The following is a 23,554-nucleotide window of genomic DNA, read 5'->3' as shown; positions in this document are numbered from 1 at the left end:
AATTTGAGAAACTTGGCCCCATCGCTACAACTGCCACGCCGGGAGATGGAATGGAGCCGGTTACAAGTCGATCGCGCTGACACCCACGGCACCGCTGGCGGTGTTTGTGTAACACGCGGGGGGGGCTCCTCCAGTGCGTGCGAGCCGGGTACAGTGCGCGGCGGTGCTGGGCCGGGAGGAGGAGCAGGCGGCGACCCCCCCCACCCCCCACGTGGCGGCGGGGCCGGCCCCGCGCGCCGCGCTGCTGCTGGGGAGGCGCGCCAGTCACGGGAGGCGGCCGAGCGCGAGCGGTGAGTGAGCTGCGCGCTGGTGATGATGATGCTGGTGATGATGGTGATGATGATGGTGATGATGCTGGTGATGATGGTGATGATGCTGGTGATGGTGATGATGATGCTGGTGATGATGATGATGCTGATGATGATGCTGGTGATGATGCTGGTGATGATGATGTGATGATGGTGATGATGATGATGCTGGTGATGATGGTGATGATGATGCTGGTGATGGTGATGATGATGCTGGTGATGATGATGATGGTGGTGATGATGAAGATGGTGATGGTGATGATGATGCTGGTGATGATGATGATGGTGATGATGGTGATGATGATGCTGGTGATGATGATGATGCTGGTGATGGTGGTGATGATGATGCTGTTGATGATGCTGGTGATGGTGATGATGCTGGTGCTGGTGATGATGCTGGTGATGCTGGTGATGATGGTGATGATGCTGGTGATGGTGATGCTGGTGATGGTGGTGCTGATGATGGTGGTGATGATGATGCTGGTGGTGATGATGATGCTGGTGATGATGCTGGTGATGGTGATGATGATGCTGGTGATGGTGGTGCTGATGATGGTGGTGATGATGATGCTGGTGGTGATGATGCTGGTGATGGTGGGTCTGTCGCGGTGTCGCGGACGGTGGCGGAGGGACATCGCTGCTGTCAGTCGCCCTTTGGTGCCAGTCGGGGTATGGGGGGAGGGAGGGAGGGGGGCTGCCATGTCGACTCCAATGATCCTCCGAGTTTGCCTCGCAACGGGGGATGGATCGGGTTGGTTGGTGATGGAGTTGGAATGGGCGCAATCCCATTGGTGTTTGCTGTAAAACGGTGTAAAAGAGGCATCCTGGCGTCAGGATGAATGTTCATCTCTAGGATTCATGGGGAGATGCCTCGGCGTGACAGTCAGCACTTGGCATCCAGAGGCCGCCGGTTAAGTTCGACCTCCCGGCGCGGCAGTTGTAGCAATGGGGCAAGTTTGTTACCCCCCTCGCCTCTCTCCATCATCCAGGAGACAGATCGGTCGACCGGCAGGTCGCGTGTGGTGGGGTGAAGTGTGGGTACGACGAGATCTGCTGCTGCAGTGGAGTCGGCGAGCTATTGCAGAGCTGCACCTTTACCTGTTAGACCTTAGACCCTTTACAAGCAGCAGAGTGCACAAATATTGGTTACAATGTTTGGGATAATCATTGTGATCGTTATTTACATTTGACGGATAACAAAACAACTGTAGACACAGACGTGACTGAGAGTCTTACAAACTCAACACGTGGGACACCCGTGTGGTGGCGGTGGCACCATAAACGCGAGGCCTTGACCATGCTCGGTCAAGTCCAAGTGGTCTAGGTGGGTGGCGCCCTGAGATGACCGCGATGTGGGGGGGGGGGGTATTTCTGCCTTCGGTGCCACCTCGAGCTGCCGGGACTTTGTACCCACAGATTCGTGTTATCTTGGGTCCCATTAAACCATAGCGGGAGCATCGCTTCCGTTCCTGACGTCTGTCCCCACTGCCACCACCACTTCGTGTGCACCGTTTACGGCAGTGCTAACACTTGTGCCTCACAGGAATAAGGGTCGGGGTTCGATTCCGGACTCTGGCGCCGACCTTTGTGACGTGTATGTCTGCCCGTGCTCTAAACAGTGTGAGTGAGTGGAGTGAGCGGAGTGAGTAGATTTTCCCCCTGCCTTGAATGGGTTTCCTCTGAATTCTCTGGTTTCCTCCTGTAACGGAACACATTCTCTGTCATTGGTGTTGGTCAAACATCCCAAAGTAGCAGGTCCCTCCTGACAACGAGTCTTCGGACTCGAGGTGGCTTTCCTAGATAAATAACTGTAAGGAGTTTTCTTTTCATCCAGCCACCCCAGATCATGAACTGTTGCTGTCAGACGCTGTTGCACTTGAACGATCAGTCCAATTCCACCACGCCAGCATCTCGTCATTCTTGCTGCCGCAGTCACCCGCGGCTCGCAGTGGTGGCCGTGCGCTCGTTCGTTATCTCGTCTCCGGAGCCGAAACAAAGCGGCTGTGCCCAAACCAGAGACTTCGTTCCTGTTGTTGTCACCGCCGAGGAGGGTGGCTGCCAAGCGCGTGACTCACTGCCGAGCGTGTGACTCGCTGGCGGGTAACACAAGCACTCGTGCTGTGCTCGGTCATCATTTGTTTTCGGTAGAATTTCCCTTTTCTCTCAGCTGTGTGTCCTGTGACTGTTTGAGGTGAATGAACCCGAGTACACGATCCCGAGGTTTCGCGTCGCCGACGTGAAATTCAAGCCGTCGTGTTGGTGATCCGCTCGCATCTCTGCATCTTGGCTTCCGTTCACCGCCTTCCTTTGTTGTCGCCGTGACCCTTTTGGCCGTGAGTGGCTCATTCGGTTCAACGTTGCACACTGAAGCCGTGCTGTGGAATTATTCCCATTCGTCCTCGGTGTCATCAGCCTTGTCTGGATTGAATTCGAGTTTCACATTCGGGTTGTTCAGCGAACATCCACCGACATCCATTTGAGCTTAAATCCTTCTTTGAAACCGAAGCCTCCTGAGACTCTGGCTCGAGTTGCGCTCGGGGCGAATGAAGCGTTCGTCCCACGCCGTCCGTTGATGTGGATCTGGGTTACTCGGCGATTCCGCCTCCTCGTATCCCATCGGCCACACGGCCATCTGACCGTCAACATTTGCAGCTTTTGTTTAATACCAGCACACTTTGAACAGGTTTCCACATACAGTGTCTCTTCAGCAGTCAGGCTCGCTCAAACCAATGCTGGCATTCAGAAATGGTGTTCTCTCAGAAGCCGTGCTTACTTGTGTAGTGGGTTCGAATTAGGTGCACACACACGCAGCTTGGAGGCAACACTATTTATTAAACGGTAAGTAATATAACACTGTACATGAGGTGGTGACCACCTTCCTCAACTCACTAACACTCTGGAACACGACACAGACTGGACCAGGCAGGCAACGGCCTGCCTGGCCCAGGACGACGGGACTTGACGACCGATGATGTCTTCACTTTGGAGTACAGTACAACAGCCTCGCTCTGCGTTCACACCACGCTTATATCTGCTTTGGCGTGGCCGGCTCCGCCCAGGCGTGGCTGGCTCTGTCCAGGCCACGCCTCCCTTCCCAGGCCACGCCTCCCTTCCCCCACCTCTGGGAAGGTCCGGATCCCTCCACCACGTGACCCCCCAGGCACCCCCTTGGGGCCCCCAGCCCTCGTACGGGCCGACACAGTAGTGACCGTTCTATGTCACTACATCACCCCCCCCTGTATAAACACACAGCCGTCCCCGGCTGTAACACAACTGTGGAACATCGAAAAGGTGTGCCTCCGAACCAGCAACATCAATAAATAACCGGCGACCGATAAGAAATACAATCACGTAATATACACAGAATCGACGAGGGTGAAAGGAAGGAAACCACATAGAAAATGGGGAATTAACAACAAATATACATGAAAACTGGCTAACCCACTTACGCTCCAGCACAGCCTCCCCGTGAGAATCACTCATGCACCGACATGTGAGTGTGGCCATTGGAACGACGGCGTAGGCAATGAGCAAGGAGTTTGAGAGGCATGTAGAGCAGCCAGTCTTCAACGAGTCCATGTGGCCGGGCCTGGGGAACCAGAAGCGGCCCAAAGGGCACGGCCCCTCCCCCCAGGAGTCAAGAACAGGAGGAGCAGGAGTAGCTGACGCATGCTCCACTCCCTCCCCCCCCAGTCCGTAGCCGGTCGGCATAACCGGCGACTCCAAGGTGCCAGGTAGATACTGCCTCCTGTGACGAGAAACAAACCCTCCTGAGGCATCACTCAATGAACACTCGCCTCCGCTCTTCGGACATGACAGTCACCCAATAGCACCCCCCCCGCCTTTCCGACATGGCGTCTCCATCCTAAAACCCACGCACGTCGGCCATTTTGGGGGGGGAATTTCCATGTTACAACCCCACCGCCTTTCCGACGCGGCGTCACAACCAGTACCACGCGTCGGCCATATCGGGGGGGAATTTCCATGTAAGCACCCCACCGCCTTTCCGACGCGGCATCACAACCAGTAACACGCGTCGGCCATATCGGGGGGGAATTTCCATGTTACAACCCCACCGCCTTCTCGACGCGGCGTCACAACCAGTAGCACGCGTCGGCCATATCGGGGGGATTTTAACCCAGTCTCTCTCCAAGACTCGCATCGCAGCATATAGCTGTACCGACCGAGCTGAGACGACCCATCGTTCACTCACTGCACAACATGCACCCTAACAACTGAGGGATACAGTCCCAACGTAACGGGACAACTCCACCTGAACACTACGAATCTCCAGCCCACTTTTTCAACGCGTCTCGGAGTGTCTCACTCTCCGGGCCGTCAGGTCAAGCCATCAGACACAACATGATGGGACCACACTCTCTGAGCCATGTGAGCGCACAGCCCACTGGGCTAGACAAGCCACGGAGTGTCTCGATCTCCGGGCTGTCAGGTCAAGCTGTCAGACACAGCATGACGGGACCACACTCTCTGAGCCATGTGAGCGCACAGCCCACTAGGCTAGACAAACCACGGAGTGTCTCGTTCTCCGGGCTGTCAGGTCAAGCCGTCAGACACAGCATGACGGGACCACAATGTTCGTGTTAGACACGCAACTCTCACTGGGCCATCCTGGTCAGGATCTGTGCCCCAAGATAAGTGACGGCCAGCACCACAATTCCAAATCCCTGGCAGCATGTCACCATCGCAATTGAAATGCTCCATACCAATGATGGCAGAGCCACAAAGCAAGCAGTCACCCCCCACACAATCGCAATTTAACACCATCACAACACACACAATTTGAATTAGGATCCCCCACTGAACTGATCCAATAACGAACAGGTACACACAATGTGACGATCCCGAATATGCAATGGTCACAACAATACACCTCACATCCCGTATCCGTACACATCATCTCCGAGACTCGCATTGCAGCATATAGCTGTACCAACCGAGTTGAGAGAGCAACGCAATTTGATGGCAATTAACAGAAACGCACCCCCGGTCCATGTAGAACACACGAGGCATTCCCGCACAAAATAAATCATCTGTGCAACAACGGACAGGAACCAACCAGTGAGGTTGAAACACACAGAACCTGTCATTTCAAAAAGCCCTTCAACATTAACCATGGGGCTCAGGGCATTCGAATTTTGAGAGCAAAAAAACTAGACATAAACCCCAAGAATCGCCGAATTGATTAATACAGTATATGCAGTATACGAAGTTCGTACAGTCAATCAGATGGAGCAATGCTCCATCCAGTCCCCACATGGCAACACACACAATCAATACTCCAGACAATCCGTGCATAGTAAATAATTACAAGCAAGTACCCAACAGTCCATACACTGTTAACAATTTCAAGCAAAGCTCCATACGGTCTGTACCTTGGTAACAATGACGATCAAAGTTTCTGACAGTTACACGTGACAATCACGAGCGAAACTCCATACAGTATACACAATAACAATGGCGATTTCGCAACAAAACGATGTAACAACACGAGTCATTAACACGGCAACCTACAGGATATCAACGGAGCTCGGGACACCCAACAACGAATTGATCATTAACTACACCCAGAAGATACCGATCTCGACGCCATAATTAACAACACTGTTACAAGCAGACACCCGCATGGAAGCCGTGTCAATTTATCACGCACACAACCGGACGAACACGCTCCGCAAACCAGCGAGCGGCATTTCGGCAGCAGGAGCGGCGTTTTTGCGGGAACATCGCCCCGACCAGCCGCCGAGTTGGCGGGAGCGGCGTTTTTGCGGGAACATCGCCCCGACCAGCCGCCGAGTTGGCGGCCCCACCGCGTGGCCCACATGCCCGGGCCTCCCCCGCCAGCCCCCGCAGAGACGACGGTGTCCTCTCCCCGCGGCTCCATCGCTCCGTTCCCGATGGCGGCGAAGCAGCGGTGCGATGGCAGTCCCGCCGCTCCGCGTGCAGCGCCATCTCTCTCTCTCTCTCTGTCACCGGGGCTGCCATCCCCGGGGCTGTCCGAAGGATGGTCGTCACACCATCCCTGTCGTACGAAGGCGTCCAGGTGAGTTTTGTATTTGTTTTTCGTGTGCCCATTTTACTTCCCGAGGATAACACCTGGCAATATTTATATTTCCACAACTTCTGACACCAAATGTAGTGGGTTCGAATTAGGTGCACACACGCAGCTTGGAGGCAACACTATTTATTAAACGGTAAGTAATATAACACTGTACATGAGGTGGTGACCACCTTCCTCAACTCACTAACACTCTGGAACACGACACAGACTGGACCAGGCAGGCAACGGCCTGCCTGGCCCAGGACGACGACTCGGGACTTGACGACCGATGATGTCTTCACTTTGGAGTACAGTACAACAGCCTCGCTCTGCGTTCACACCACGCTTATATCTGCTTTGGCATGGCCGGCTCCGCCCAGGCGTGGCTGGCTCTGTCCAGGCCACGCCTCCCTTCCCAGGCCACGCCTCCCTTCCCAGGCCACGCCTCCCTTCCCCCACCTCTGGGAAGGTCCGGATCCCTCCACCACGTGACCCCCCAGGCACCCCCTTGGGGCCCCCAGCCCTCGTACGGACCGACACAGTAGTGACCGTTCTATGTCACTACACTTGCACTCAATCCCGCTGGTAAATCCCATTCAGTGTGCGCGGCGTGACAAGAATTGACGTTAAACGTATCTGCCCGTGGCCTCGTCTGTGGCGTTACATTGCTGCTCCCTGCTGCGCCTATTTGATTAAATGATTACATTTCCTTAAACGAAGAGGGAAGTTCATGGTTGAAGCACCTATCTACATGCGGAATTGGGATTTTCTTACGAGTCGCAGTTATTCTTTTAGAGTCGCGGGTTTCTTTGGCTTGAGTCCAGTGCCTTCCTCTTATAGACCCCGCCTCACATGTTATAGACCCCGCCTCATGTGTTACAGACCCCGCCTCATGTGTTATAGACCCCGCCTCACATGTTATAGACCCCGCCTCATGTGTTACAGACCCCGCCTCATGTGTTATAGACCCCGCCTCATATGTTATAGACCCCGCCTCACGTGTTATAGACCCCGCCTCACGTGTTATAGACCCCGCCTCATATGTTATAGACCCCGCCTCACGTGTTATAGACCCCGCCTCACGTGTTATAGACCCCGCCTCATATGTTATAGACCCCGCCTCACGTGTTATAGACCCCGCCTCATATGTTATAGACCCCGCCTCACGTGTTATAGACCCCGCCTCATATGTTATAGACCCCGCCTCACATGTTATAGACCCCGCCTCATGTGTTATAGACCCCGCCTCATGTGTTATAGACCCCGCCTCACATGTTATAGACCCCGCCTCACATGTTATAGACCCCGCCCCACATGTTATAGACCCCGCCTCACATGTTATAGACCCCGCCTCACATGTTATAGACCCTGCCTCACATGTTATAGACCCCGCCTCATATGTTATAGACCCTGCCTCACATGTTATAGACCCCGCCTCACGTGTTATAGACCCCGCCTCATATGTTATAGACCCCGCCTCATGTGTTATAGACCCCGCCTCACATGTTATAGACCCCGCCTCACGTGTTATAGACCCCGCCTCACGTGTTATAGACCCCGCCTCACATGTTATAGACCCCGCCTCACATGTTTTAGACCCCGCCTCATGTGTTATAGACCCCGCCTCATGTGTTATAGACCCCGCCTCACATGTTATAGACCCCGCCTCACATGTTATAGACCCTGCCTCACGTGTTATAGACCCCGCCTCACGTGTTATAGACCCCGCCTCACATGTTATAGACCCCGCCTCACATGTTATAGACCCCGCCTCATGTGTTATAGACCACGCCTCACGTGTTATAGACCTCGCCTCACGTGTTATAGACCCCGCCTCACATGTTATAGACCCCGCCTCACATGTTATAGACCCCGCCTCACATGTTATAGACCCCGCCTCACGTGTTATAGACCCCGCCTCACATGTTATAGACCCCGCCTCACGTGTTATAGACCCCGCCTCACGTGTTATAGACCCCGCCTCACATGTTATAGACCCCGCCTCACATGTTATAGACCCCGCCTCATGTGTTATAGACCACGCCTCACATGTTATAGACCCCGCCTCACGTGTTATAGACCCCGCCTCACATGTTATAGACCCCGCCTCACATGTTATAGACCCCGCCTCACATGTTATAGACCCCGCCTCACATGTTATAGACCCCGCCTCACGTGTTATAGACCCCGCCTCACGTGTTATAGACCCCGCCTCACGTGTTATAGACCCCGTCTCACGTGTTATAGACCCCGCCTCACGTGTTATAGACCCCGCCTCACGTGTTATAGACCCCGCCTCACGTGTTATAGACCCCGCCTCACGTGTTATAGACCCCGCCTCACGTGTTATAGACCCCGCCTCACATGTTATAGACCCCGCTTCACGTGTTATAGACCCCGCCTCACGTGTTATAGACCCCGCCTCATGTGTTATAGACCCCGCCTCACGTGTTATAGACCCTGCCTCACATGTTATAGACCCCACCTCACATGTTATAGACCCCGCCTCACGTGTTATAGACCCCACCTCACGTGTTATAGACCCCGCCTCATGTGTTATAGACCCCACCTCACATGTTATAGACCCCGCCTCATGTGTTATAGACCCCGCCTCACATGTTATAGACCCCGCCTCACGTGTTATAGACCCCGCCTCACGTGTTATAGACCCCGCCTCACGTGTTATAGACCCCGTCTCACGTGTTATAGACCCCGCCTCACGTGTTATAGACCCCGCCTCACGTGTTATAGACCCCGCCTCACGTGTTATAGACCCCGCCTCACGTGTTATAGACCCCGCCTCACGTGTTATAGACCCCGCCTCACATGTTATAGACCCCGCTTCACGTGTTATAGACCCCGCCTCACGTGTTATAGACCCCGCCTCATGTGTTATAGACCCCGCCTCACGTGTTATAGACCCTGCCTCACATGTTATAGACCCCACCTCACATGTTATAGACCCCGCCTCATGTGTTATAGACCCCACCTCACGTGTTATAGACCCCGCCTCACATGTTATAGACCCCGCCTCACGTGTTATAGACCCCGCCTCACGTGTTATAGACCCCGCCTCATGTGTTATAGACCCCACCTCACGTGTTATAGACCCTGCCTCACATGTTATAGACCCCACCTCACATGTTATAGACCCCGCCTCACGTGTTATAGACCCCGCCTCACATGTTATAGACCACGCCTCATGCATCTTGTGGCCCCGCCCTCTCGTGCTCAGGCCACTCCCTTTTTCCTTCAGGTTCCGCCCCTTCCTCCAGACACGGGGTGTGCGGCTCCTTTCCGTGTGAGACTCGGGCAGCTCTGGGCGCCAGGGGGGGCTGTCGACCCTGAAGGGTTCAAGATCGATGAGACCACGACTGAAACACCTTTAGGACAAACCCAAGGGACAGAGAGGGAACCCCAAGAAGGTCACGCACAGGAACTGTGACGCGGCAGGCAAGAGGGCGGGGCCACTTTTGGATAAAAGGGGGAGGAGGGGTGACGAAATGTGTTTCTGTGGCAGCAATAGTCAATCGGCTAATTTCCATCACCGCTTAGTGAAGACCCCTCAAGTAAATAAACAAGAGCGATAATGGCCTTGGACAGTTGTTAATAGGTTCCCGCTGTTCTCATAGAAAGGCTGTCAGCAGACACAACAACTTCCTGAACCGACCCTTACATGAGACTTGAACCATCGGCAGCAGCTACCGGTGAGACACTGCAGTAATCGGGGCCGGGTGAATTATTTTCAGGTGAACAGCAATAAACATGATCATTGCACGGCCGCAAACACACAACGTTGAGACGCCGTGAGTGTCACGGGTGAGGATGCACGAGACGTGGCGGGGTAGTGGTGACCGTCTTCCAACAGAGATATCGCACGAGGTGTTGAACTCGCCTTCGTGTCAGCGCACCTCAGCGCGCCTCCACCTCTGGCTACCACTCACGCGGTTGGTGTAACGACGTGGAACGACGTGGAACGACGACCTTCCAGGGACACTCAAACGTGCCGCCGGTCTCAAATCTTGTAGATCTCTAAAGAAATCTCACTCGCACGACGTCTGCGACTCACGGCGAGAGTGCACTTTGGGTGAACCGGCGTCATGATCAATGCAATTATTTGCGTATTGATTTTGCGTGTGACTGGCTGCAATGTTCGTTGTATAAATGCAGCCTGTGTTGGATATCTCAGAAGGCCCTGGTACTTGCTTCACGCATTGTGAACTCCTTGACCTATGGATGGTGGCCAAAAGGCACCGATTCAGAGTTTGCGGTCGCTGGCACCTGTCGGGTTGTGCGCACAGAGCCGCCGGCGGCGGCAGCAGCAGCAGCAGCAGAGATAAACGGTCCGGGGTCCTCTCTGTTGCACGGACCTCTGCTGCTCGGCACGAGTCCCGGTGCCATCGTTCGCAACGCACTGCGCCGTCATCGCCGAACAACTTGACGTGCGGAACGCCGCAGCAGTTGCCATCGCTGCGCTGACTGCTTACGGTCGTGCGTGCAGCGTGGGCTGCAGAGTGCATCAGTGCTGACCCCGTTTGGGCTATAAACAGCACAGTCAAAAATAAACACCGCAGTTCAACACGCGGCGAACGCAGCGTTTGCAACAAAGTGATTTCCTGCTCAAATGAACATTGGTACGGTGCTAATTACTGTCCCAAGCCAGTGGTAGAAGATCCACGTTTCTGTGACGGGGGCAAGTTTATCCACAGGACAACCACTTGACTTCCCGACAAAGCGGTACTCATTTAATTGACTGCGGAAGCGTGATGGACCGAGTGAAACCCCAACCGGGATTCGAACTCTCAACATTCTGCTTGCGAGCTGCTTGCTCTAACGCTGAGCCACCATTGTCAGTTCACGTAAACGCACAGTGCTGCATGCACAAGTGATGGAGAGAGGAGATTTGGGTTCTTCTGGAGTGATGAAGAGGGGGGGGGGTTTCTGCTGGCAGTGCAGTAAGCGGCCCAATGGAGCCATGCAGCAACTGGGCCACGTGCGCCGCTTCGCTCCAAATCTGCACGCATCTCCCCGCGGAGCGCGCCCTCTCACCGCTTCGCCATGGTGCTGGCCCAGATGATTTTCCATCACCGCGTTCCACTGCCTCGCGCACGCCTCGCTCGCATTCCAGCTCCAATCCAGATGAGTCGGTGCGGCCGCCGTGGGCGTGTAAAGGAGTGCGTCGCACACTGGCCGAATCTTGAGGAAGATACTTATTCCACGCACCGCACGTAGGGAGCTGCAGGCTAAGGCCTCGAGTTCCCATCAGCCCTGCCTTCAATGCCCTCAGCCCCTGATGCCCAGAATGTTCCCTCGGCCGTTCAACTAATTCTAAAGATCCCACCCTTTCTCTCTCACATCTGTTGGCCAATGACAGGACAGCTCGCCGATCAGGCAATCGTTCCTGGTTCACCGCTTTGCTCAACTAATCAGATTAAATCTGGCTCATTGCTGAGCCAATGGGAGGGCTCCCCGCGCCGTTTGAACAGCGACTTGAATACATTCTGAGAGGATCGCCCTCCGATGTCGTCTCCATGTGTACGAGGGTGGCCGCGAGGGCCTTTGCTTCTGACTAGCGTTGCTTAATCAGTAACCACATTTAAAAACTGGTCAAAACCGTGAATAAGTACGGTAGACCAAATACCCTCTAAAGTTCCCTTTATTCGAGGTCCTTCCACCATCCGTAGCATGAACAAGCGAGTAGCTGCAAAGTGGATTATAACTGAGGCATTGCGGCATTTATACTGCTATGCCGTTTGTATATTTATACTGCTGTGCCGTTTGTATATTTATACTGCTGTGCCGTTTGTATATTCACACGATAACAGAGCGACCGGGCCCTGCCCTGGGGGGCCATGGTCACGGTGCTCAGGGGAAGCCACCATGTGTGTGAGAGAGCGGTGAGGACTCGGAGGGAGCGTTTAGGTGGTGTGGAGTCACACGTGTAGTCCAATAATAATTGCATTCTTATTGCGCCTCATACCAGATTGAAATGTCTCGGAGCGCTGGTTTTGTTTTAGTCAAGGAGACCCCCTGATGGTTGCTTGCCCTGTGAGGCAACAATGGGACTCAGTGCTGGCCTGCAAGTGGGCGTTAGGCGACCAGTGGGGGGCGATGATTGCTGCCGTGTGTCAACCCAATTGAGCAATGAGTCCTGCTTGGGTAGTTGGACAAAGCTGCCTGCCTCATTTCTCAAAACGCCGTCTCGACTGCTCCCACGTGGAAAAATAAAATAAAATACCGATCGGTGCTCATTAACGTGACATTCCGTGCACAGAATGTGAAGATTCCCACCTGGGTGCGATCCCCACGGTCACCTCGACATGGCTGAGAAGCTTCACTGCTGATCGGATTCAGCGGCAGTGGCAACACGGAGGGAGAGAGCCACAAGCAGGCAGGTGCGACAGCTGCTGCCTCTGAGATCTGGGTCTCGTTGTGTCGCTGCGGTCGGGACGCGGCGCCAGGAGGGTCGCGGGGTCAACGAGCCTCCTCTTTAGTGGTGACAAGGTACGCATTCCCGACACGGTCGCTAATCCACTCTGAGATGGAAAGTCGCGTTGCCTCGCACCGTGTAAACACGCGTGACCGCAAACACACGTGGCCGGCCACGCTGGCGATGCCTCGACACGGGGAGCAGACCGCGGACGGTTACGGAACACAGCGTGGCACATTAAGTGCAGCAACCTTCAAGCAGGTCTGACTGCTCGCGAGCCACTGAATTCCAAAACTGGCCCACGGATTTGCTCGTCTTGGAACCAACATGCACTGCCAGATAGCGGTGTGGCTGATGGAATGTGTAAAACATAACGTTTGTTCATGTGCAGAGACAGATCTGGGAAGAATGAGTATTGCCTGCTTATCTGTTTTTCTACTTCGTGGCGTGAGTAGAGGTGAGCATGCACGTGTGATGGCACGTGTGTGTGTGTGCCATCGATCTAAGCGGTGTTGGTCGTGATGGCATTGGTGATGGTGTTGGTGTTAGTTGTGTGGTCATGCTTTCGGTAGTTGTAAAGGCACTGGTAGTTGGTGGCTGTGGTGGTCTACTCTCGGTCAACTCCGCCTCAAATGAGTACCTGATGCAATGTCTAAAGGTCGCCACTTAGGGAGACGATAGCGACCCGGCGTGGTGCTGGCCGCCCACTACATCGTGTGCTGTGCCGGGCTTTATAGGTGCTCGCTAGCAGCACTTGTCTCAACAGTCTGTTAAGGCTATATGGGGGATCTTTGTCTTGGTAGTTTTGACAGTTGTTGAGGTACTGATGGTGGTGAGAATAGTGGTGGTGGGTCATTTGACCATGTGATAGAGTTGATGGTGAGGGTCGAAGACTGATGTAGAGGTGGTAGTGGTGAGGTTATTAGATTGGTGGTGGGTTCCATGTCCTCCATCGTGAGTCTCACGGAGCCTTCACACTGCAGCTGATGTTTGTGATGTTTGATGTTTGTGATGTTTGTGATGTTTGATGTTTGTGATGTTTGTGGCTCGTGAACAGATTTCACTTTTCAACCAGTCGGGTGTTTAAATTATTTTTTTTTTTTAAAGGAACAAAAATATATTTTCTATTAACTTCACAGCGTCTCGGGTCATCTCAGCTTGCGCATAGCTAAGTGGAATGCTATTTCGGCAATGGTGAGTTTGCACTACAGAGGCTTTAAATACTTGTTCAATTAAATTACCGTCTTCACAGCAGTAATTGCCGTTGCGTTGAATGTGTTAAGTAACGTGTTTAGCCGTGCAGGTTCCGTTCAGTGCTCGTCCGTGCTGTATCGGAGCGGTGTGACCACAGAGCACAGCAGTGACGCTGGTGAAACACCGAGGGGGTTCAGACGGAATACTAATCGAGCAGCGGGCGAGATTGCTTAAGTGTGCATTGAACGCGACGTATCCCAGACAGTGGGCCCTCGGTTACATACCACTGAAGACCGTCACAAAGCCCTGGCCTCCCCTATCACGGAGCCCCAAGGCCCTACCCACACTCCCCGCCACGATCGCTGTTGTGCGTGCGTTTCCAGGGCCAGAGGTTGCGTCAGACGGGCCGTGTGCCGCCGGAGTTGGCCGTGGTATTTTTATCGGAGCCGCATGGCCAGGGCTCAGATTACCCCCCCCTGACCGAGTTCCCAGAACCCGAGAGCGGCGGCCCCTCCCGTCGAGCGGTAGCGGCGCGGTCGCGGCCCGCCGCTCGGAGGAACACCGCCCCCTGGGGAGACGCGGGCGGCACTCCGCTCGGTCCGTTTGACTCGTCCCGTTTTGTGGGAATTGTGGACCCCGCGTGGTGCGGAGCGCGGTGCCGCGATGCGGGCGCCCGGTGGCGTGAGAGCCGTTCAGGAGCGCGTGCGCGGTTTGTCGCCGGTGCAGACGAGCGACGATGGGAGGAGGCCTCGCCTGCCACCGTCCGCTGCCATCGCTGGACCTCCGGGAGCCGCGCCACCGAGGAGCCGAGCGCAAGCTCAGCGCCGTCTGCAACTTCCACGACGCTCCGCCGGGTGCCCCCTCGCTCAGCGAACGAGTCAACGTGAACCTGGCTTCCGAGGAGGAGCTCATGACCCTCCCAGGGGTGAGGCGGCCCCGGCACAAACCACGCGTTCCCTCCTTCATTGTCAAGTACAAGTTTTCATCATTGTCATCATCATCTTGTTGCATTTATATTCAATGACCCAGCAACTCTAAACGCCTCACATTGCATCTCAACTCAAACTTTCGAAGGCCACCGCCAGTGGCAGCTGCTCCCTTGCAGCAAGTCACTCAGCACTGGCCTGCAAGAGGGCTTCAGTCTGCCACTAGGGGGCGACGGTTACTGCTGTGGACATTCCCAATGGAGTAATTTGCAGGGAATTTTTGAGTTGGACGCAATTGCCTACCCGTTTGACGTCGAAGGATATTTAACGTCCACTCCAAAGCAGACAACGCATAATAATTATGGTTAATGCCACCGCAGTATTAACCAGGACGCTTTGCGAGATTCCAACCCTGAACCTCTGCAACAAGCGGCGAGTGCGCCACTGCCAGACCGCGTCACGGCCGCACTCTTGCGAGCTCGCCGAGTGAAACAAACCAAATGAACTCGGCGCAACCACACGCCCATCCGTGCTGTGTGACGGTTCGGCAAAGCGCGGAGCGCGGAGCCGAGATCGAGTCGGAGTCGATGAGCGCTGTGCTCTGTGTGTGTGCCGCTGCCGCCGGTGCCATGCCCAGGTGACCCGGGCGGTGGCGCACAGCCTGGTGGAGTACCGCAGGGAGATCGCCGGCTTCCGCAAGGTCGAGGACGTGGCGCTCGTGCCAGGGGTGGGCGCTGCCAAGCTGGAGGCCATGCGCATGGAGATCTGCGTGGGCAGCCCTGGCGCACTGTCCAGCGCACGCCTGGTGCGCGCCCGCACCGCACTCCGTGTTCGTGTGCGTGGGTGCGTGTGTGTGCTTGTGTGTATGTGCGCGTGTGGGTTTCAATGTAAGGGGACACGTGGTGCTGTCCGATCACCCCATCATGCTCGCGAATAGCACTTGCCCAACAGTCTGTTCAGGTTATACGGGGAATCTTTGAGCGGAATGTTTGAACAAGTGGCGTTGCCGCGCAGTTCCAATGTCTTACGAAGCTGCGACTCCTTCCAGGTCAGCCGAGACTCCCGACCGGATCTCCTGGCGACCACGCGCATCAACATCAACTCGGCGACGCCGGCGCAGCTGGCGAGCGTCCGCGGCGTGAGCGAGAAGCTGGCGGAGCGCGTCGCGCGCCACCGGGCCGAGCACGGCCCCTTCCGCACCGTCGACGACCTGGTGCGCGTGCGGGGCATCAGCGCTTCGCTCATCGAGCGGATCCGCGCGCAGGTCTACGCCGGCCTTTCCTCCCGCCCGCCCTCCTTCTGCGCCGGCGTCGGCTTCGCGCGCAAAGGGGGTGGCAGCTGCGGCAGCGGCCTGGGCGGGAGCGGGCCTATCCCCAGCCCGACGTCGCGCAGCCTGCGCAGCCTCGCCGGCGCGGAGCGTCCGGCGTCGCTGAGCTGCCAGCCCAACTGGAGCGAGGGGATGCTCCCGGCGGCCTCGACCCGCGCGGGCGAGCACGCCGGCCCGGGACGCGAGCGGCGGCGGCGGCAGGGGAGCTGGGCGGGGAACGGGCCCGCGGGGCTCGCGGGCGGCTCGGCGCCGCCCTCCCCTGAGAGCGAGGAGAGCGAGGAGGGAAGCGCCGACGACCGATGCCCCGTGGCCGAGTCGGGCTCCTCGCGCGACGCGGCCTCGCGGGGCGTGGCGTCGGGCGGCCCCGCGTCGTCCTCCCCTCTCCGTCCGGCCGTGCGTCCGTTCTCCGGCCTGCACCGCGGCCGGCCCGTGGTGCGGCTCGGCAGCTGGAACCTGCAGCGGTGCTCCCGCGAGAAGTCCTCAAACGCTGGCGTACGCGAGGTCGTGTGCATGACGCTGCTGGAGAGCGGGTGAGCTCGCGCTGCGCCATCCACCGTGTGTCTGCGTGCGTGCGTGCGTGTCGCGACTCAGAGTGTCGCTCGGAACGATGAGCAGATATCACACCGGAATCGCTCACATCCATTATCGCTAAAAGCAGTCATGAGAACGGCGGTGGAGGTGAGCCGGTCTGTGACGGTATGCCGTGCCGGCTCTCCTCAGAACGATTCCTATATCCGGACTGTGATGTTTCCACAGCGGGGAAATGGCAGTGTGTGTGTGAGTGGGTGTCTGTGTGTGTGTGAACATAGGCTGGAGAGTCAAGAGGTTTCATTCTGGAACTTCTACTTTTTAATTTTTACCCCTGGTCATGGGTAAACTGGAGTTGAAATGATTAGATATCTGTCCCGAATTCCAGTGCTTTACATATTTACAGTCGCTTTGATAGCGAATCGTTATGTAAACATGTTTTGTGCAGACCCCAGCGCATTATCTTCATGCTGCCCTGTGGCCCTGGAAAAAATTCCGCAGAGCTAGAAAATGATTCTGCAAAAGCGGCAGCACCAGATCTTTATCTGGTGGGTTACAAATGTGCCTCCGATGCTCCAAAGCTGCTCAGATGTGAGTAACAGTGAGCGCAAAGATTGCAATCGTCAGCTCCGTGAGTGAAGAATTTAAGCAACAAGATAACTAAGCCGACACTGCGCCTGCTTCATATGTTGCATAGCTGAACGGTGGTGTGGTGACACTGACCCTGGGTCCTGGCTGCCGCCGCTATACCCTGCAGGGTGTCGTTGCTGGCCGTGCAGGAGCTGATGGACACGGAGGCGCTGAAAAAGGTGGGGCCGTCGCTCCGTACCCGCCTTCGGGAACGTGCGCAGTGCGGGTCTGGAGCTGCGGTGGCTCACGACGAAGGACCGCACCGCTGTCCCAGTGCCTTCTCTGGATAACCACATTTAAAAAGACGAAATGCGTTGGCAAAGTGGCGGTCAAAATCGCGTTTTTCTAAGTTACCGGTGACCGCATGAATCAAAGTAAAATAACATTAAAACAGTTACCGCTTTGCCGCAATAAACGTAACGGTTCTCCCTCTGGAGTGGAGGCCCTTCCTGCTAGCAGTGGCACAAGGAGGCAGTCGACTTGTGAGCAGGCCGGGGAGTGCTAAAGAACCAGATTCAGCTGTCAGGGTTGAAGTTTATTCTGGGTGCCAGCCTGGGGCCAAGGTTGTTACCTTTTAACTGAGAAATGCAAATGAACCACGCCGTGATTAAGGCTGCCGTGTGGTTTGTTGTGATCCAATTGCTGCGTTCATGATGAATTTTTCACTGGTAAATGATTCCTGGTTCCTGACTTTTGGAACCGGTCAGATATTATGAACATGGTTCCTGGTTACCGGTTACCGTTTCACAGTTTTAATCAACAACTCATTTCACTGAACTGCATCTCTTGTCTACAGATCTATAAATGCTGTGCACTAAGCCACCGTTTCATTTTAAACTTGCCGCAGCCCTGGCTCAACAACCACAACATTCACGATCACAGGGAACTGAGCGTTCATTAATCGGGCTTGGAGGGCCTCCGTGGCAGAGCGAGTGGGGCGCAACCGGAGGCTCGCGAGTTCACATCCTGGTCGGGGGTTCACTTAGACCACCATCCCTCTGGGTCGATACAATCCACACCGCCGTGTGGAGACTTCAACAGTGGTCGTTCAATGGATGGACTCTCCCCCGCCATAATCACGGGGAATTTTTCATCACCGACTCGGGGCTGTAAATGGGAGCTGATCACCGCCTGAACGCTCACCTGAGCCGGAAGCTGCGTTCGTTTCGATGCTCCGCGTGGCGGCTTCACGCGACGGAGGAGCCTGTGGTGTCCCGGCGCTCATGGCCACGTGCGTCTGTGTCGCAGCTCTGCCTGGAGCTGAACGAGCCGACGGTGCCGCTCGTGCAGAGCTGGGCGGGGCAGCACGGGGACTGGGAGTGCGTGACCTCCGCAGAGCGGCAGGCGGACGGCGGCAGAGTGAGCGGCGTCCACCACTCGCATACGCACCCACACAAAAATCCCCCGTGTAGCCTTTAACAGACTGTTCGGGCAAGTGCTGTTAGCATGGCCCTACGACGGCCGGTATGGCATAGGAGGGGTTGGCACTAGCCGTGTGCAAACACTAACCGCGATAATATAGGTTTTTGGGCCTACGTGTTAAATTGACTAACCACGATACTGCCACTCTCCAACAACAACAACCGCCATTCGCCACTAAGTAGCAGTGACATCACCATGACGCTCGTGCCAGGCTCTGTGCACGTTGAGGCCACGTGAAGTATCCGAACGCCCGCTGGCAGGAGGTCACGGGGCAGACCCAGGTGCCACGGGTCGACTGACCGAGATGACTGGCTGATGCACCACCTGTGCCCCCTACTGTGCCACTCTCCACACACGCACACACGCACACACGCACACACGCACACACGCACACACACGAACGTGGCCACACTTGGGTCCACACAGTCGCTTGCACCATGCTGTAAAAGGCAACGTGCTGTCTCCCAACACGCGCCCCGTGCCAGCTCCGTCTAGCCAGACAACGGCGCTTGGATTGGAGCAGCGGCAGCTTCCATCTGTGGAGGGGTTGTCGTTTAGGTGGTGTGTGAACCGGCACTACGAGAGTTGTGCCTGGTGTATGGTTGTGTTTTGTGTCGCCAATGTTCACGTCTTGGTTGTTGTGTCTGGCAGTAATTGTGGAGACCGATCGTAAGGAACTTCATGAGGTCTTGATCCAGAAGGTTTACACGTAAATGTAACGTTGCGTAAGCAGGCGACGCGAGAGGAAGGGATGTCGTGCGAGTGGAGGAGGCGGAGGAGTCGTGTTAACGACGCCGTGGTTCTGGGCGCACAGGAGATCCTGGGCTTCCTGTGGAACCGGGCGGCTGGCGTGGAGCTGCTGCCCCTTCCTGCACCCCGCGACTGCGCCGGCATCATCCCCAGCAACGGCACCGGCGCCGGCTCTCGCGCGCCGCTGCTCGTCCGACAATTCAAGGTGCGGCCACCCGTAGCGCCCGCGGCCTCCATCGCCGCCGCCCGAGACGACACGCGCGGCCGTAGAGACGCATCTCTCGGATCCGGGCCGTGTGACCGCGCACGTCTCCCTGTGCAGGTCGGGGCCTTTGCGTTCACGGCGGTGAACGTTCACGCGCGGCCCGCGGCGGACGAGGGCACCGCCGTGCGGCTGCCCCCCCTCGGCCCCGCCCTGCCGCCCCCGGAGAGCGACGACGTCAAAGGTGCCCGGCAGCACTCGCGGGCGAAGCGCCGTCACGCGTGTTGTCCTTACAGAACGCACTTTCTGAGCGTAAGCCCTGAACGGAACTCTCAAAGTCGCAATATGCAAGGGTGTAAGACGACTCTTGAATAGAGCAAAGTTATTGTTGTAGGAGCTTGGGGGAGAAGAGACGATGGGAGGAGGGAATTCCAGAGTGGAGCATTGTGAGGGAAGAAGCAGAACAATAAGTGAGGTAACCTGCAGTGTGGTGAGTGAGTGGGTGGGTGGGTGAGTGAGTGGGTGAGTGAGGGGAAAATGAGTGGGTGATTGGGTGAGTGGGTGAGTGAAGAGGATATGAGTGGGCGAGTGGGTGAATGAGAGAGTGTGTGATTTGGACCTGCAGTGCAGTGGTTGTATGTATGTTGAACTTCTCTCGCACCGTACGTAGCCAACCATGCTAATCGGCAGTGTAAACAGTGTGAATGAGACCGTGTGGTAGAGCTCAACATGGGTAGGAGAGGCATCATGGGTGAAGTTCATTGAACAGTAACAATGCTCGTAGCGACAGAAGAGGGACAAGCGGGCAACTGACAGCCGGTGAGCGATTGAGTGGAGTGAATCGGTGAGTGCCGGATCACCAATGACTCTGAACCCTGTTAGGTGCAGCGAGGCAGGGACTGGGCACTGCACCCCAGATTTGACAGCAGGGGAAGTCCAACCTCGGCCGGTATTATGTTGCGTGTAGCAGCAGCAGGGATAATAATTGTTCACAGTCAGAGGCGAAGGCTTTGGTGCAGAAAAGCAAACGAGGCTTTCTCAATGCCTCTTTGTCGAGAGGAGTTACGCAGCCGTTCCATGATGGCTCACGAGAAGTTGTTGTGCCGAGCAGATTAGTGGAGTTACCGTGGGGATAAGAAGACCGCCGGTAGACGTGACGGGAGGAAGCGTGGAGTTGCCGGCCGCGTGCGCTCCGACCACCCACCGGGTTTGCGCGTCGCAGGCGGATGGTCCGTGCTGGTGCTCGGGGGATTGGGGCCGCAAGCCGCCTCGGCGCTCGGGGGGCTGCAGAGCGCGCTGCCCCCAGAGTCATTCACGGACATCGGCAAGGAGAAGCCCGGAGGCAGCCGCGCCGCGGACGGCGTGTGGGTCAGCTCGTCTGCCAAGGAGCGGCACACAGGTGGAGAGAGAGAGAGCGCGCGCGCCATCCCGACGACTCGTGACCTCGACTCGATCGCGGTGTTCGATTGGCTGCCACAGCAGAAGCTCGGTGTTTTGTTCTGTGCCATCACCTCGAACACCCAACGATTATTATCCCCTGATGCTACACGCGGCACAACACTAGCCGAGGTTGGACTCCTACCGCTTTCAAATCTGGGATGCGGCGCTCGGTTCCCCCCTCGATGCACCTGGCAGGGTTCGGAGCGCGTGCGACGCTGTTCCCCGCAGGAGGGAGCGCGGTGGTGCGTGCGGGGCTGAGCAGCGCGTGGATCCCCGACGGCTGGGCCTGGGGGGGCTTCGTCTCCGACCACTGCCCCGTCTGGGCCGAGTTCTTCACCGACTTTCCCCGCGGCAAGGCGGAGGACGTCAGGAGCAGCGCCTGAGCGCCCCCTGCCGCCCCTCGTCCCCTCGCCTCGCCGACACCCGGAGATGACGAGGAGCGTGCGGCGCGTTCACAATAAAGACTGAACGCTGCCGTGCGGCGCGAGCCGCTCGCTTTGGCAGCGCCTGCATCGGAGGCCCCCGGCTTCCCACCACTCGGCCGTCGTCCCTCTGCTGCAGAGCCAGTAACCATCATGGTGCCTTTTCAATGTAACTTTAGATTCGTGTTGATTTGACTCATGGGCCTGAGACGAGGCTTTCCTGAGCTGTGAGTGTTTCCATTGCTGCTGCTGCTGCTTGTGACTGACATTTGCTTTACGACCGCACGTGGACCCATGGGACCATTTCCAGCCCACGGGGTGACCAGGGTGGACGTGGCGTGACGAGGCTCAATGTGTGGTGACCGAGGTGAATGTTGGATGTATGCGGGGTGTCTGGGTGGACATTGGGTGGAGAGTAACCAAGTTGGATGGTGACTGTGGTGGATGTGAGGTGACTGTGGTGGATGTGATGTGGTGTGGTGGATGTGGGTGACTGTGGTGGATGTGGTGTGGTGGATGTGGGTGACTGTGGTGGATGTGGGTGACTGTGGTGGATGTGGGTGACTGTGGTGGATGTGGGTGACTGTGGTGGATGTGGGTGACTGTGGTGGATGTGGGTGACTGTGGTGGATGTGGGTGACTGTGGTGGATGTGGGGTGACTGTGGTGGATGTGGGTCACTGTGGTGGATGTGGGTGACTGTGGTGGATGTGGGTGACTGTGGTGGATGTGGGTCACTGGGGTGGATGTGCTCAGGATTCCTGTCGAGAGGATGAAGCCAGCGAGCCTGTCAAGTGAATATAGTTTGTGTCGCGAATGTTTAATGTCATCGCCTTAATGATGTGAACGACAAATTCTTAGAAAAGCAGTGTAGATGACAATTATTTATGTGTGTACACTCATATGAAGGATGCACTTACACTTGATTTGAGATTGTGCAAAGTAAAAAAAGTATTTGATATACCGTGTATAGAAGCTAAATGCCATGATATGCAGTATGCACGCTGTTGAAGCAGGCACGCTGATGACGTTTGGAAACCCGAAGCGAACTGACGTCACGCGAACTGACGTCACGCCGTGTCTCGTTCTCTGCGCTGCCGGTGCAGCGCGTGCGGCAGCTCGAGGCGACGATTAAACATTTTGAGCGCCGCTGTGCCACCGACTCCGTGTGCAGCTCGCTCCGAGCCGTGCGGCGACGACTCCTCCCCCCAGCCCTGGGCGGCTCACGAGCGGCTCGCCGGCCACGGGGCCCGCGAGCCGGCGGCACGCCGGCCACGGGGCCCGGCTCGAGAGCGAGCGGCACGCCGGCAGAAGGTTGCGAGTTAAAATCCTGGTTGGGGGATGACTCGGCACATCGTCATCCCTCTAGGGTCGATAAAACGAGTACCGCGTTGTGAGGAAATCAACAGTGGTTAGATTCGGCCCTGCTATAGGAATGTCGACCTTCCACCACGCGATCAGGGTAGCGGGAGGTGAGGTGTGCACCACCTGACTATGCAGACGTATTCTTGACAGCAATTGCACCCCAGCTGTTGCTGCAGGATTATTGTTCCGCATGTTTACCCAGGAAAGCCTTATTGAGTCTCAATACTCTTTTTCAGGGGGATCTTTGCACATTTTCGCAGTAGGGGATGACGATTTCTGTTTCCTAAATGAGTAATTTGCGGTGTTTATTTTTCACATTTGGAACATGACGCCGACACAATGACCAACACTTTTAATGATGTCACTGGTTCTTTAAGGTCGCGTAAGTTTAATAGACCGCGGTATTAACCAGGGCAGCCTTGCAGAATCGAACCGTGAACCTTTGCAACAATTAGCAAACACGCTCCATCTGGGCTCTGCCTACAAGTCCCACCTCCTATCCCCCCAACCAATGACGCGCCAGAGTCGCTGCGCCCTCGGAATTCCAGTTCTC

General features: G+C 56.2%; 1 protein-coding gene across 3 annotated transcripts; it reads left to right on the top strand.

Annotated features, from left to right (window-relative positions):
• Nucleotides 1-217: 217 nt before the first annotated feature.
• On the top strand, nt 218-22,791 carry LOC133350986 (endonuclease/exonuclease/phosphatase family domain-containing protein 1-like). Of its 3 annotated transcripts, XM_061565864.1 has the most exons (11): nt 218-290; nt 12,641-12,870; nt 14,717-14,915; nt 15,554-15,721; nt 15,965-16,773; nt 17,529-17,580; nt 18,650-18,760; nt 19,638-19,778; nt 19,896-20,019; nt 20,998-21,174; nt 21,444-22,791. In XM_061565864.1, the coding sequence occupies exons 3-11, from the start codon at nt 14,727-14,729 to the stop codon at nt 21,596-21,598; spliced, it is 1,926 nt and encodes a 641-aa protein (XP_061421848.1). In that variant the 5' UTR covers nt 218-290; nt 12,641-12,870; nt 14,717-14,726; the 3' UTR covers nt 21,599-22,791. The 3 variants fall into 3 exon arrangements, with proteins under 3 accessions (XP_061421848.1, XP_061421850.1, XP_061421849.1); XM_061565866.1 differs by lacking the exon at nt 21,444-22,791 and having other exon boundaries at nt 20,887-21,020; XM_061565865.1 differs by lacking the exon at nt 12,641-12,870 and having other exon boundaries at nt 267-290.
• Nucleotides 22,792-23,554: the final 763 nt, after the last annotated feature.

This window comes from Lethenteron reissneri, chromosome 35 (assembly GCF_015708825.2).
Source record: "Lethenteron reissneri isolate LAM-NWPU_2019-01 chromosome 35, ASM1570882v1, whole genome shotgun sequence".
NCBI lineage: Eukaryota > Metazoa > Chordata > Hyperoartia > Petromyzontiformes > Petromyzontidae > Lethenteron > Lethenteron reissneri.
This window is presented reverse-complemented; position numbering and strand designations above follow the sequence as displayed.

Bases quoted from the DNA above. Each gene is read 5' to 3' on its own strand.
- LOC133350986 (XM_061565864.1), top strand. From the start codon at position 14,727: ATGGGAGGAGGCCTCGCCTGCCACCGTCCGCTGCCATCGCTGGACCTC. The intron at 15,722-15,964 runs GTGCGCGCCCGC...GACTCCTTCCAG, and splicing joins CACTGTCCAGCGCACGCCTG to GTCAGCCGAGACTCCCGACC. The intron at 19,779-19,895 runs GTGCGGCCACCC...CTCCCTGTGCAG, and splicing joins TGCTCGTCCGACAATTCAAG to GTCGGGGCCTTTGCGTTCAC.